The sequence below is a fragment of the Belonocnema kinseyi genome, chromosome 5 (assembly GCF_010883055.1).
Source record: "Belonocnema kinseyi isolate 2016_QV_RU_SX_M_011 chromosome 5, B_treatae_v1, whole genome shotgun sequence".
Taxonomy (NCBI): Eukaryota; Metazoa; Arthropoda; class Insecta; order Hymenoptera; family Cynipidae; genus Belonocnema; species Belonocnema kinseyi.
The window spans coordinates 80,954,026-80,969,979 of NC_046661.1; the positions used below are offsets into that span (position 1 = coordinate 80,954,026).

At 21.4% G+C, this 15,954-nt stretch overlaps 1 protein-coding gene across 2 annotated transcripts; it reads right to left on the bottom strand.

The window, feature by feature from the left end:
- Positions 1 to 2,244: 2,244 nt before the first annotated feature.
- Positions 2,245 to 14,906, bottom strand: LOC117172697 (thioredoxin domain-containing protein 9). 2 transcript variants are annotated; one of them, XM_033360851.1, is made up of 4 exons: positions 14,828 to 14,906; positions 14,172 to 14,383; positions 8,891 to 9,092; positions 2,245 to 2,748 (listed from the first exon to the last, which is right to left on the bottom strand). In XM_033360851.1, the coding sequence occupies exons 2-4, from the start codon at positions 14,346 to 14,348 to the stop codon at positions 2,483 to 2,485; spliced, it is 645 nt and encodes a 214-aa protein (XP_033216742.1). In that variant the 5' UTR covers positions 14,349 to 14,383; positions 14,828 to 14,906; the 3' UTR covers positions 2,245 to 2,482. The 2 variants fall into 2 exon arrangements, with proteins under 2 accessions (XP_033216742.1, XP_033216743.1); XM_033360852.1 differs by having other exon boundaries at positions 14,724 to 14,861.
- Between the last annotated feature and the right edge of the window lie 1,048 nt (positions 14,907 to 15,954).

Here is a 15,954-nt window from a genome sequence, read left to right on the forward strand (position 1 = left end):
GATAATTTATAGTAACTTAATTTAATGTTTGTTTATGCAATTGTTTAAAATTTACTTTTTAATTGAAAATTAATTTTTCTATCTGAAAATTTAAATATCCAATTATCGGTTGAAAACCGATCTTTTTTGTTGAAAATTCGTATTTTTGTTCGAAAATTAATCATCTTGGTTGAAAATTCATCACTGATTAAAAATGATTTTTTACCCAAAATTTAACAAGTCCATTTTTGAATCTTCCATCATTTTAGTCAAATTTTCGTCTCGTCGGATGAAAACATCTTTTTTCGTTCAGAATTAATTATTTGGTTGAAAATTAAACCTTTTTAGTTCAAAATTCAACTATTTAGTTGAAAATTAATATATTTTGTTGAAAACTTTTGATAAAAATTAAATCCTGAATTAATGACTGAAAAAACATTTATAATAAACTCCCGAAACTGTGTACCTGAAAAAAATAATTTAAGTAATTAAATATTCTTTTAATAAACTTAATTTATAAAAAATACAATAATTAAACATTTTTATTTTCTAAAGTTGCTAAATTAATTTTTGAATTAAAAACAACAATATTAATTGAAAAAAATATATTTCTGTCTGATTTTTTTTTCAATTATTGATATTTTAAATTCAAATAGCAATGTCGAAACTTTAAACATTTTATTTTTGTCTATAAGAATATTTGATTATAGTATTTTTAATGAATAAATAATATTTATATCAAAATTTTTTAATTGTCTAAATTCTGAAATTTTATAATGTTTATTTATGTACTTGTTTAAAATTTGCTCTTTATTTGAAAATTAATTTTCTAACTAAAACTGTAATTAATCTAGTTGAATAATCCATATTTTAGTTGAAAATTCATTTTTTTCATTTAAAGATACATGATTTTAGTTGAAAATTTATGTTGTTTTGTTTAAAATTATACTACTTGATTGGAAGTTAAACTCTGTTTAAAAATGAATTTTGTAGATTAAAGATTGAAGAAAAATTGCTTTAATTTTATTTAATTTTATGTTTAATTATGTTAAATTTACTGTTGGGTTGAAAATTAATTTTTTTAGACTAAAAATGTGATTAATCTAGTTGAATATTCCATTATTTTATTTAAAAATTAATTTTCGCTTTAAAAAGAATATATTTTTTGCTTGAATATTCGTCTTTTTTTATTGAAAAATTAATTTTTATGATGGAAAATTCACCATTTTGGTTGAAAATTCAAAAAATCCAGTAGAAGTTTAAGTTAAAAATTTAACTATTTGGTTTAAAATTCAATTATTTTGTTGAAAATTTCTTTTTTGTTAAAAAGTAAATTATTCTAATTAAAGGTTCATCATTAAAGTTAAAATGTATTTTTTTGCTTCAAAATTCCACAATCCCAGTTGAAAATCCAGAATTTTAGTCGAAAATTCGTTCTTTTTTGGATGAATTCAACGGTTTCTTAATTTAAAATTCAAATCATTTTTGTTTGAAATATTATTTTGTTAAAAAATTCATTTTTTTGTAGAAAAGCAATCTTCTTAGTTTAAAATCCATCTTTTTGGGATGAAAATTCAACTGAAAAAAAAAAAAAAAAAAAAAAAAAATTTTAATCGTAGATCATTTATGGTAATTAGTCTTTAATTGGAAATTAATTTTTGAAACAAAAAATGTAACTAATCTAGTTGGATATAATGCATATTTTAGTTTAAATCTCATATTTTTTGTATGAATATTTAAATATCAAATTTTCGGTTGAAAACTGATCTTTTGTTCGTTGGAAATTAATTTTTTTGTTTACTTTCAAATTCATGTATTTTGTTGAAAATTCATCTTTTTGTTCGAAACTTAATCATCTTGATTAAAAATTCATCACTGGTTGAAAATTGAACTATTTTGATGGAATTTTTTTTGTACCCAACATTAAACATTTCGATTTTTGTTGAAAAAATTGCTATATATTTTAGTTTAAAATAACTATTTGGTAGAAAATTAATATTCTTGTTTGAAAGTTACTATTTTTTATTAAAAATTAATTTTTTATATATGAATTGAGAAAAATGTACGTTAATTCATTTAAAATTAGCTCTTTGTTCGAAAATTGATATTTTTTTCTATTTGAAACTTGAACTTTTTAGTTAACAATTAATATACTTTGATAAAAATTAAATCCTGAATTAATGACTGAAAAAAACCTGGAATTGTAAATAAAAATATTAAAATCATTCGTCTCAATTTATATTTTGTTTATTAAAAAAGCTCTTGTAAAAATTAAAAGCCCAGTAGATTATAAATAGCAACTGCATTTGATAAATAGGATCTAAATTTGATAATATAAGTTCTGAAATAAACAGAACACGAACAATTTTTTCCTTGAAGTTTCAACAACAAGTCCTAAACTTAGAAAGCGTGCAAATCAAATCCTATAGAAAAAGATGCGCGAATTTAACTTCTTAATAAATAAATAATAATTAAGTAGTGAAAAAAAAAACGATTTTCAAACTCAATCTGAATCCGAGTCGTCGGACTTTCTGCCTCTGATCGTTTTTGACTTTGACTGCTGGTTCAGCCATGATTTTTTCTCAGTTTCGGGTGGATGCGCCAGATCGCCGCTGTAAGAAATGCAGCCCGATTGCGCGATCCTCCACTCCATCATTTCAGTCGAGAAGTCGTCACAATTTCCCAGATCGGTGAAACCGACGATGTAGTCTTTTGCTTTGTTGTCGGCGAAAAGAGCGATCGTTGGAATTATTTTTATTCGGAGTCGCTCTGGAATTTTAGTGCATTTTTTTTTTTACAAAATACTTCTTCAGAATGCAAAATTTTTTTGTTTCAATATGAAATAAATTTCAGATTATGTAAATAATTATGAGTTTAACTAGGAAATTCTTCGAAATTACAAAAACCAAGAGTATAAGGAACAAATTTAGATTTATTCTAAATTTAGTTTGTTAATATTTAATTATAACAGATCCTACAGCACAAAATGCTCTTGAAAGATGGGAAATTGTCTGATTTTTGAAGAAATTAGGGGAATAATAGGGCATTCAATTTTTTAATAAAATTATTCTAGGCACACAAAAGATAAATTTTCAATCAAGAAGATTAATTTTCTACCAGAAAGACGACCAAAAGTAGAAGAGTAAAATTTTTAGTTTAAAAGAATAATTTTGTATAAAAAATGAATTTTGAACAAATAAGTTTCACTTTTCACCAATTACAGTTGAATTTTGAACAAAAAAGCTTAATTTTAAATAAAAAAGAGTTGAATTCGAAAAAAAGGATTTAGCTAAACTTTCGATAGAGAAAAATAATTTTTGACCAATATATTAATTTTATACCAAAAAAGAATTATTTTTAACCTTAAATTTTTAACCTTTTAACCTTTAGTTCAACTTTTATTTAAAAAATTACTTTTCGAAAAAAGCTAATTTTTAATCAAAAGATTATTTTATATGAAACAAATAATTTATACCAAAAATGATTAATTTTATACCAAAAAGGATTAATTTTGTACCAAAAGCCGATAACTTTTTAACATTTAGTTAACCTTTTAATTTAAAAAATTATTTTTCAATAAAAAAAACTCATTTTTAATAAAAAGATTAATTTTATACCAAAAATATTAACTTCATGCCAAAAACACATTAATTTGAGATCAAAAAATCAATTGTTAATCTTTAACTTTTTAATCTTTAGTTAAACATTTAACTAAAAGAATTATTTTTCAATAACAAAGCTAATCTTAATCAAAAGATTAATTTTATTTAAAAAATTATTTTTTAATCAAAAGATAAACTTTATATGAAAAAATTAATTTTATGCCAAAATCATTAATTTTATACAAAAAAAATTATTTTTATACCCAACAAGATTAGTTTTGAACCTTTACTTTTCTAACCTTTTAACCTTCGGTTAAACTTTTAATAAAAAAAAATTATTTTTTTTTATAAAAAAACTAATTTTTAATCAAAAGATTAATTTAATACCAAAAAAGAGAATTTTTTAACTTTGAACTTGTTAACCTTTAGTTGAAATTTTAATTTAAAAAATTATTTTTCAATAGAATAAAATTAATTTTTAATCAAAAGATTAATTTCATACAAAAAAAGATTAACTTGATAACAAAAGAGATTAATTTTAGCACAAAAAAGATTAATTTTCAACCTTTAATTTTTTAACCTTTTAACCTTTAGTTAAACTTTTAATTAAAAAATTACTTTTCGAAAAAAAGCTATTTTTTAATCAAAAGATTATCTTATATAAAAAAATATTTTATGCCAAAAAGGATTAATTTTGTACCAAAAAAGAATTATTTTTAGCCTTTTAACCTTTAGGTAAACTTGGAATTAAAACAATATATTTTTTATACAAAAGATTAATTTTAGAGCAAAAAGATTATTTGATATAAAAAAGATTAATTTTATACCAAAAAAGATTAGTTTTGAACCTTTAAGTTTTTAACCTTTGGTTAAACTTTTAATAAAAAAAATTTTTTTTCCATCACAAAACCAATTTTTCATCAAAAAATTAATTTAATACCAAAAAAGAGAATTTTTTAACTTTGAACTTGTTAACCTTTAGTTGAAATTTTAATTTAAAAAAATTATTTTTCAATAGAATAAAATTAATTTTTAATCAAAAGATTAACTTCATACAAAAAAAGATTGACTTGATACCAAAAGAGATTAATTTTAGCACAAAAAAGATTAATTTTGAACCTTTAATTTTTTAACCTTTTAACCTTTAGCTACACTTTTAATTAAAAAATTACTTTTCGGAAAAAACTATTTTTTAATCAAAAGATTATCTTATAAAAAAATATTTTATACCAATAAAGATCATTTTATAACAAAAAGGATTAATTTTGTACCAAAAAAGAATTATTTTTAACCTTTTAACTTTTAGGTAAACTTTGAATTAAAACAATATATTTTTTAGGCAAAAGATTAATTTTAGAGCAAAAAGATTATTTGATATAAAAAAGATTAATTACCAAAAAAGATTAGTCTCTTTAACCTTTGGTTAAACTTTTAATAAAAAAAAATTTATTTTTCCATCACAAAACCAATTTTTAATCAAGACTAATTTTATACAAAAAAAATTTTGATTAAAAAAATTATTTTTCAATAGAAAAAAGCTAATTTTTAATCAAAAGATTATTTTATATCAAAAAAATATTTTATACAAAAAAAAATTAATTTTATACCACACAGAATTAATTTTTTTACCAAAACAAGGTAAATTTTTTTATTTTTAACCTTTAGTGAAACTTTTAATTCAAAAAATTATTTGTTGATCAAAAGATAAATTTTATATAAAAAGATTAATTTTATACCAAAAAAGAATTATTTTTAACCTGAAAATTATAACCTGTTAGCCTTTAGTAAAACTTTTAATTAAAACAATATATTTTTTGGGCAAAAGATTAATTTTACCAAAAAAGATCAATTCTTTACTTGTTAACCTTTTGTTAAACTTTTAATTTAAAAAATTATTTTTCAATAAAAAGCTATTTTTTAATCGAAAAGATTAAATTTTATACATAAAAAAATGTATACCAGAAAAGATTAATTTTATATCAAAAAGATTAATTTTGTGCTAAAAACGATAACTTTTTAACCTTTAGTTAAACTGACAATTAAAACAATTATTTTTCAATAAAAAAACAACTAATTTTTAATCAAACGATTAATTTTATATAAAAAAAATTAATTTCATACCAAAACAGATTGATTTTAGAACAAAGAAGATTAATTGTTAACCTTGAACTTTTTAACCTTTAGTTAAACTTTTAATTAAAAAATATATTTTTCAATGCAAAAAACCTAATTTTTAATCAGACGATTAATTTTATACCAAAATAGATTAATTTTAGAAAAAAAAAGATTAATTGTTAAACTTTAACTTTTTAACCCTTAGTTAAACTTTTAATGAAAAAATATTAATTTTGACCAAAAACTAATTTTTAATTGAGATTAATTTTGTACCTAAAACCAAGTAAAATAAATTTTCAATACAAAATAAAAATTTTTAACTGAAAATAAATTATTTTTAATAAAAACAAATAATTTTTAACCAGAGGTTAAAATTTCTACCTGAAAAGACAAAGGTTTAACAAAATAGTTCATTTTTTAACCAAAGAAATGAATTTTCAACTGAAATGATTAATCATCAACCAAAGAAATCATTTTTTGATATAGTTGTTCAACTTTTAACCAAGTGAAGTAGAATTTTAATCAGAAAATATTACCTTTTTTTACTAAAAATACAACTTTTCCACTAAAAATATGAACTTTTACAAGAAAAGAAGAATACTTAATCAACAAAATTAATTTTTAACAAAGCAGTTCCAATTTCCACCAATTTTAGTTCAATTTTGAACCAAAAAGCTTTTAATTTTAAATAAAAAAATATTTGAATTTAAGCAAAAAGAAGAATTTTCAACCAAATAGTTGAATTTCCAAATAAAAAAGACCAGTATTCAGACAAAAATAGAATGTTTACATTTTTAGTTAAAAATATTCATTTTCAAACGAGAAAAAAAGTTTTTTCAACTTTTAAATACAAAAATAATCAAACATTTTAAATAAAATGTTCAACCAAATAGTTCACGAATTTTAAACTAAAAAAAGTCAATTTTCAGCCGAAAGCAGAACAGATAAGTTTTCAGGTTAAAAGATTAATTTTGAACAAAAAAATATGTTTTTTTTTTTAAACTAATATTGAATTTTCAAAAAAAAAAATTTTAACAAAAAATGAAATAATTAAATGTTCAGAAAAAAAAACAATTATTTTTAACCAATTATATTTGAATTTCAAACCAAAAAGATTTTAATTTTAAATGAAAAAAGTGGAATTCAAGCAAAAAAAAACTAATAAAATGGAATAATTAAATATTCAGTTTAAAAAATTAGTTTAAAAAAATAAACTTTTAACAATGCAGTAAAATTTTTAACTAAAGAGATCAATCTTCAACCAAAGAAAGAATTACTATTGAATAAATTTGTTGAATAAAGTAAAATAAAGCATTTGAAGAAAGTAGTTGAATTTTCAAAAAAAAAGATTATTTTTTATCATAAAAAATTTAATAGTTAATATTTCAACCAAAAAATATTTAAATTTAAATTTAAAAGCAGTTGAATCAAACCATAAAATACAAATTTTCAAAGAAATAGTTAAAACCAAAAAAAAACTAATAAAATTTTCTACCAAAAGAGATGAATTTACAACATAAAAGTTGATTTTTCAAGCTGAAAAGTCGAATATTTTAGAAAACATTGGTCTTTTAACTGAAAAACATGAATTTTCAACCCAAAAAAAGATTATTTTAAAGAAAAAAAGCTTAACTTTTAAATAAATAGTTTCATTTTCAACCAAGAAAGGTTTTTCAATCAATTAATTTCCTCCTAAAATTTATTTTTCAAACTAAAAAATCATGTGTAATTTTCCCAGGAATCTTTTATAAAAAGTATTTAAAATTTTCACAGGAATCTTAAAAAAATTATTTTATTGACTCCTTTCAAAAATCTTAAAAAGCTTATTTTTAAAATGTTCAAAAAAAGTACATTTAAACAAAAATTGTAATACGTACAATTTTTTAATTATTTTTGAATCGTTTCAAAATTTCTAAATATCTCTTAAACTTATTTGATTTTTTTCCTAAACTTTGCAATCTTGCAAAATTGTGATTAATTTCTAAAAAAAAAGAATTATCAACGAAAAATGTTTTAGCTTTCACATTTCAACTAAAAAAGATTTTAGTTTAAAATAAAAATATAAATAGTAAACTTTAAACCAAAAAGAAGCAAGTTTCAACGAAAAATAGTTTTATTTTTTTTATTTTACAAGTTATTTACACAATCGTAGGAAAAATTCGAGTCACTTTAAAGGATATTTAGGACTTGAAGAATTTTGAGAAAAAATATTTCTCAAATTTTCAAAAATCCTTTCAAATTTTTTTAAACTTCCAAAAGTCCGAAATATCTTTTTAACTGACTCGAATTATGTTTAACATTGTCTTAAAATCTTCCAAATTCTTTTTTGATAATTTTGGGCTTCTATTTTTTTCTCTAAATTTAAAAAAATCAGCATTTTGTCTTAAATTTTTTGAAATCCTTTTAAGCTCAAAATTATTTTAATATATTTTGATTAGTTCTAAATATCTCTTAAACACAATAAATTTTTGTCAAAAATTTAAAATATTTTAAAAACTTTTCCGAAATTTTAGCAAATTATTTGAAACCTTTTTAAACTTTCTCTTTAAACTTATTTTTCAAAACAAAAAAATCATTTGTAATTTTCCCAGGAATCTTTTACGAAAAGCATTAAAAATTTTCCCATGAATCTTAACAAAATTTATTTTCTTGAATCCTTTCAAAAATCTTAAAAACCTTATTTTTTAAATTTCCAAAAAGTACATTTAAACAAAAATTGTAACACCGTACAATTTTAAAATTATTTTTCAATCGTTTGAAAATGACGATGATCTTTAAAAAAATTAATTTTCAAGTAAAAAGGTTAACTTTTAACCAAGTAATTTAATTTAAAAAAAAAAATGAAAAGGAACGAAAAATGTTATACCTTTCATATTTCAATTGAAAAAGATTTAAATTTAAAATCAAAAAATAAGTTTCAACAAAATAAATCAATTTTAAATGAAACAATAATAGATTTTTCAACAAAAAGAGATAAATTAGTTTAATTTTCATATTATGTTCTATTAATTCATTTCAAATTTAAACGAAAAATCTAGAAAAACTTTAACTTTCTTGAAAACACTGAAAAAAAGAGGCATTTAAAAAGAAGGGGGGGGGGGGGGGGGGGGGGGGGGGGGGGGGGGGTAGATGAGAAACTGTGTGAAGCCTGTTATAATTACGAGTACCTACATTATTTGTTATTAATTATTTACCTGTTAAAAAGGGACACCGTTCGACATTCAATTTGCAAAATCGAGCCTCCACATGCTTTTTTGCCAATATTTTCAAGTGCATATCAGCGATTTTGCAACGAGGAGAGCCATCTTTGTAGAAGAGACAGACTATGTTTTTCGATTTCTTGGAAACTTCGAAAAATTCTTTCTCATCTGAGAGTTCTGAATACTCTCCATGGCCCTGATTCACAAAAAAAATAAATAATCAGAATTTTTCCTTTTCTTTTTTAAATTTCAGCAAGGCCAATTTTCGCCCCCCCCCCCCCCCACGATGGCTAAAGATGGATTTTAAGTTTATAAACTCTTTTGAATAAAATTAATATAGATAAAATATTAAATTAAATACGAAACAGTTTAAATTTTTAAGACTTCAAGCCGAGATATGTTTCATTTTCAACGAAATAGTTGAATTTTTAACCAAAAAATAATATTTTCTACCCAAAGAGACTAATTTTTTAAACAAAAAGACGAATTATCAAATAATAATAATTTTCAACTAAATCGTTACATTAACAATAAAATAGATGAACTTTCGAGTAAAAGTGGTCAGCTTTCCAAAAAATAGTTAAGTTTGAACCAAATAGTAAAATTTTCAAGACAAAAAGACGAATTTTTACCAGAAAGATAAATTATTATGACTTTAAAAAAAGGTAAATTTTCAAAAAATAATTAGATAGTTAAGAAAAAAGTTCAATTTGTAACAAAATCTTTGAATTTTCAGTAAATATGCATTTTCAATCAAATTGTCAAATTTTCAAACAAAAAAAAATAAAAATGTAATCGAATATTTGAATGTTCAAGAAAATTTTTTTAGAAGACAGTTAATTTTTCATTTTGAAAAATGATTCAAACCCAATAAAATACTTGGGTTTTCAAGGCGAAAATACACATTTTTGTAAGGTAGTTGCATTGATTGAAATAAAAGATTAAAATTCAATCAAATATTTGAATTTTCAAGACAATAAGACAAACTTGTTAGAAAAAACTTGGATTTTCATCAAAAAATGAAACTTAATCAAATATTTGAATTTTCAGGACGAAATCCAAATGTTCTGGAAGATATTTGGATTTTTCACCAAAAAATATAAAATTTCAATTAAATATTTTAATCTTTAAGAGAAAAAGATAAATTTATTGAAAGACATTTCAATTTTCATCAAAAACATTAAACTTTAAAAAGATATTTAAATTTTCCAGACAAAAGGCAAATTTTGTATAAGACAGTTGATTTTTCATCAAAAAAGATAAAAACTTAATAAAATATTTGAATTTTCGAGACAAAAAGACAACTTTTTTAGAAGAAAATTTGAATTTTCATAAAAAAACATGAAATTTCAATTAAATATTAGAATTTTTAAGACAAAAGTCAAATGTTTTAGAAGAAAGTTAATTTTTCATCAAAAATATTGAAATTCAATCAGATATTTCAACTTTCAATATATATATTTTTTTAAATTTAGTCAGATTTGAATTTACAAGACAAAAAAAAAAACAATTTTTTTGGAAGAGAGTTGATTTCTCTTCAAAAAAGATTAAAATTTAATCAAATATTTGAGTTTTTAATACAAAAGTCAAATTTCTTAGAAGACAGTTGAATTTATTTAAAAAAGGTTAAAATTTAATCAATCATTTGAATTTTTAACACAAAAAGATTAATTTTGTTTAAAAACACTTCAATTTTCATTGAAAAAAATATAAAACTTCAATCAAATATTCGAATTTTCGGCACAAAAAGACAATTTTGTTTAGAAGACACTTGAATTTTCAGAAAAAAAACATTAAACTTCAATCAGGTAATTAAATTTTCCAGACAAAAGGCAAATTTTTTAGAAGACAGTCAATTTTTCGTCAAAAAAAGATTAAACTTCAATCAAATATTTGATTTTTCAAGACAAAAAGACAAATTTTTTAAAGAAATGTCAATTTTCTTAACAAAACCTTAAATTTTAATTAGATATTTGAATTTTTAAGACAAAAACACAAATTTTTCTAGAAGACAGTTGAATGTATTAAAAAAAGGTTAAAATTCAATTAGATTTGAATTTACAAGACAAAATTACATTTTTTTTAGAATACAGTTGATTTTTCATCCAAAAAGATAAAAATTCAATCAAATATTTTAATTTTTGAGAAAAAAAGACAAATTTGTGAGAAAACACTTGGATTTTCTTTAAAAAAACATGAAACTTCAATTAAATATTTGAATTTTCAAGACAAAAATACAAATTTTTTTAGAAGACAGTTGATTGTATTAAAAAAATATTAAAATTCAATCAAATTTGAATGTGCAAGACAATAAGACATTTTTTTTAGACGACAGTTTATTTTTCATCCGAAAAGATTAAAATTTAATCAATTATTTGATTTTTCGACACAAAAAGGCAACTTTTGTAGAAGAAACTTGAATTTTCACCAAAAAAGATTAAGCTTTAATCAAGTATTTGAAATTTCACGACAAAAAGATCAATTTGTTGAAAGGCAGTTCATTTTTAATCACAAAACATTAAAATTCAATCAAATATTTTATTTTTCAAGACAAATCTTCTAAAAGACATTTCAATTTTCGTCAAAAAACGTTAAATTTCAATAAAATATTTAAATTTTCAAGGCAAAAATACAAATTTTTTTAGAATACAGTTGATTTTTCATCGAAAAATGTAAAAATTCAATTTAAAAAAATGGACTTTCGAGACAAAATACCACTTTTTTAAAAAACAATTTATTTTTTATCTAAAAAGATAAAAATTCAATCAAATATTTGAATTTTCAAGACAAAAATACAAATTTTTTTAGAGGACAGTTGAATTTATTAAAAAAAGATTAAAATTCAATAAGATTTATATTTGCAAGTCAAAGAGACATTTTTTTTAGACGACAGTTTATTTTTACATTTAAAAAAAATTAAAATTCAATGAAGTACTTGATTCTTCGACACCAACAGACAACTTTTTTAAAACAAAAATTTGTATTTTCACCAAAAAACATTCAACTTCAATCACATATTTGAAATTTCAAGACAGAAAGATAAATTTGTTGAAAGATAGTTCAAGTTTTATAAACAAACATTAAACTTCAAGCAGATATTAAAATTTTCCAGATAAAAGACAAATTTTGTAGAAGATATTTCAATTTTCGTCAAAAAACCTTAAATTTCAATTAAATATTTGGATTTTCAAGAATAAAAACCAAATTTATTTTAGAAGGGTTCATTTTTCATAAAAAAAGATTTAAATTCAATCAAATATTTTGATTTTCAAGACTAAAAGACAAATTTTTAAAAGACAGTTGAATTTTCACCAAAAAAGTTCATTTTAAACCAAGATCCAAATAGTTCAATTTTTTAACCAAAAAGTTTCTTTAAAGCCAAAACAGTTTTGAAACAAAAAATGAATTTTTAACAAATTACGAAAATGTTCGACAAGAAAAATTCGTTTCAACCAAAACAGTTGAATTTTCGAACAAAAAATTACTTTTTAACAAATCATTAGAAATTTGGACAAAAAAGTTTCTTTATAACCCAAAGAGTCGAATTTTGGAGGAAAAAATTATTTTTATCAAATTACGACCACCTTGGACAAAAAAGTTCATTTTTAATCAAGAAAGATGAACGTTTAAACAAAAATAATTAAACTTGAACTAAAAACTGTGGCATTTTCAATAAAATAGTTGAACATTTGATCCAAAAAGATGAATTTTCTGTTCAAAAAGTCAAATCTTCGAAACAACAAATGGATTTTTCACAAATTAGGATAAATTCGGACAAAAAAGTTCATTTTCAACCAAGAAAGATAAATTTTCAACCAAGAACGACGATTTTTTATCACAAATGATGCATTTTTAATCTAAAAGGATTATTTTAAAAAAAATATAGTTGAATTTTTGACAAAAAATTAGAACTTTAACAAAAATGTAAATTTTACAAAAATAATTAGATGTTTAACAAAATAGTTGAATTTTCAGTATAAGAAGATGGATTTTCAATCAAATAGTCAAATTTTCAAGCAAAAAAGATAAAAATGTAATCGAATATTTGAATGTTCAAAACAAATTTTTTAGAAGACAGTTGATTTTTCATTTTAAAAAAATAATTAAAATTATATTGCATATTTGAGTTTTCCAGAGGAAAATACAAATTTTTTGTAAGGTAGTTGAATTTATTAAAAAAAAAATTAAAATTCAAACAAATATTTGTATTTTCAAAACAAAAATACAAATTTGTTAGAAAACACTTGCATTTTAATCAAAAAACATAAAAAGTCAATCAAATATTTGAATTTTCAAAACAAAAGACCATTTTTTTAGAAGAGAGTTGATTTTTCATCCAAAAACCTAATACTTCAATAATTTGACCTTTCAAGATAAAAAGATAAATTTGTTGAAAGACAGTTCAATTTTCATCAAAAAAACAGTAAATTTCAATCACGTATTTAAATTTTTCAGGCAAAAGGCAAATTTTTTAGAAAAGAGTTAATTTTTTGTCAAAAAAGATTAAAATTAAATCAAAATTTTTTAATTTTTGAGAGAGAAAGACAAATTTGTTGGAAATTTTATAACAAAAATGATAACATTTCAACTAAATAGTTTCAGTTTTAATCCAAAATGAGGAATTTTCTACTCAGGAAGTCATATTTTTTAACGAAAAATATGAATTTTTTACAAATAAGGCGAATTTTCGACTAAAAACTTTCTCTCAAACCTAAAAAGTTGAATTTACGAACAAAAAAGTTTCTTGATAACGAAAACAGTTGAATTTTTGAACAAAAAATGATTTTTAAGAAATTACGATAATTTCGGACAAAAAAGTTCATTTTCAACCAAAAAAATGAACGCTCAAACAAAAATAATTAAACTTGAACTAAAAAACATTGGAATTTTCAATCAAATAGTTCCATTTTTAATCCAAAAGAACGAATTTTCGATTCAAGAAGTCAAATTTTCCTACAAGGATCTTTTTTTTTTAACTAGTAGAATTTTTGACAAAAACGTTAGTTTTTAAGCAAGAAAAATGAATTTTCAAACAAAAACCGTTGCATTTTTAATCAAACACCTCAGTTTTTAATCAAAAATTTCAATCTAAAAAGGCTGATGTACAAAAAAAACAATTGATTTTTCAAACAAAAATAATTACATTTCAACAAAAAATCGAGTTTTTTCAACCAAATATTTTAATTTTTAACCCAAGAGGACGAATTTTATATCCAAAAAGAAAAACGAATGCACAAAATGCAATTTAAAATGTAAAAATTGATGAAAATCTTACCATAGAGAGCCAGACTTGTTTTTGGTGCTGTATTTTTTTGATTTCCTTGAGTCTTTTCTCGCGCAACTTTTCGATATCATCGATGTCCAATTTATCCAGTCGCTCTATTTCCGAATCGAGGTGCTCCTCCACTTTTTGTGCAACTTCAAAAAGTTTTTGTTGTATAGCGGCTTCCATTTTTTTTTTGCTTTTTCGAACTTAAATTTTGATCTCTAGGGAAAAATGTTAATAGTTTTGTTTAAAATGTAGTTCCCGAAAAACAACAGAAAGTTTTTGGACACGTAATCTTAAAATTGTTTTGTTTCTTAGGATGGAAATGGTCAAAATCGTGACATTTTTGTCTTTTTATTATCGAAAGTGAGGTTATGATGGGTTTACTCCGAAATTGGAAATCCAATCATGAATTTAAGAGGTTTATAATTTGAATTAAAAGATTTTCAATTTGACGTAAATCTAAAGAGAGTAAGTCATTAAATAAAAAGTGACAGGAGCCGAAAAAAAATAATTGACAAAAAAATATTAAAATAACTGACAATTTTGACAGTTACATACCGAATAAACTTAGTTTTATTTTTTTCTCATCAATACTTCACTAATTTTTGTTATTTTAGACTACAAATATTACAGTTGATTCACGAGAGAAACTTTTTACGCACCTTATAAGGCAATCGGAGTCGGTGTATTGAAATGAATAAAAAATCAACAAACACGTTTACGAAATGGAATTGGAAATAAAAAATGGATGATTCATTTTTTCAACGGCTAAGGCGCTGCAATCGCTTGTCGTGAAATTTAAACATTCGCGCGAGTGTAGTTTTTCCATTTGATATTTTTAAAATATTTATTTTCCATTTTTATATAAAATTTTTTTTTTAATTGTAAATAAAAAAAGAGTTGAATTTATTCACAGAAAACAAATTTTTAACAGCATAGTTGAATCCAAAAATATTCATTTTCAGCCAGTTGCATTTTGAATAGAAAAAATTTAATGTGTTCTACAGAGATAAATTTTCAGCAATGTAAAATTATCATTCATCTATAAAAAAAAATTATTTTTATGAACAAATGTAAGTTTTAACCAAGTAGTTTAATTTTCAACCCAAAAGATAAATTCTCAGAGAAAACTTTCGCAATTGATGTATCAACTAAAAAGAATTTTAAATTAAAAAAAAAGTTGTATTCATAAAAAAAGGGAATTTTCAACAACAAAATTGAATCTTCAACCAAAAACTAAAATTTCAACAAAAAATTAATTTGAAAAAAGTTTCACTTTTAACCAAGAAGTTTAATTTTAATCCAAAAAGATGAATTCTCGACATAAAAATTTAAAAATAAAATTGATTTGTCAACTGAAGAAGATTTTTTTAGTTTATATGTTAATTTAATTTATAAAGTTAAAAATATTTCTATATTTGTATAACATCTAAACAAGAATTAAATTTTAAATAAATAAAGAGTTGAATTCATAAAAAAAGAACAAATTTTAACAAAATAGTTGAATCCTTACCAGCAAAAAAATTAATTTTCAACCACAATTAAAAGAAAAAAATGTTTGAAAAAGAAGTTTAACTTTTTTTAAAAATTAGTACAATTCGCAATTAAAAATGAGTATTCCTATTAAAGAAATTTAATAATAAAACTAGAGTTAATTTTTATTTGAAAAGAAAAAAAGCAGAGTTGAAATGATCCAAAAAAAACGACTTAAAAAAAATTTGATCTCAACCAGTTGCATTTTGAATCAATACAGATGAATTTTTTCAAAAAGAGACGAATTTTTAATTAA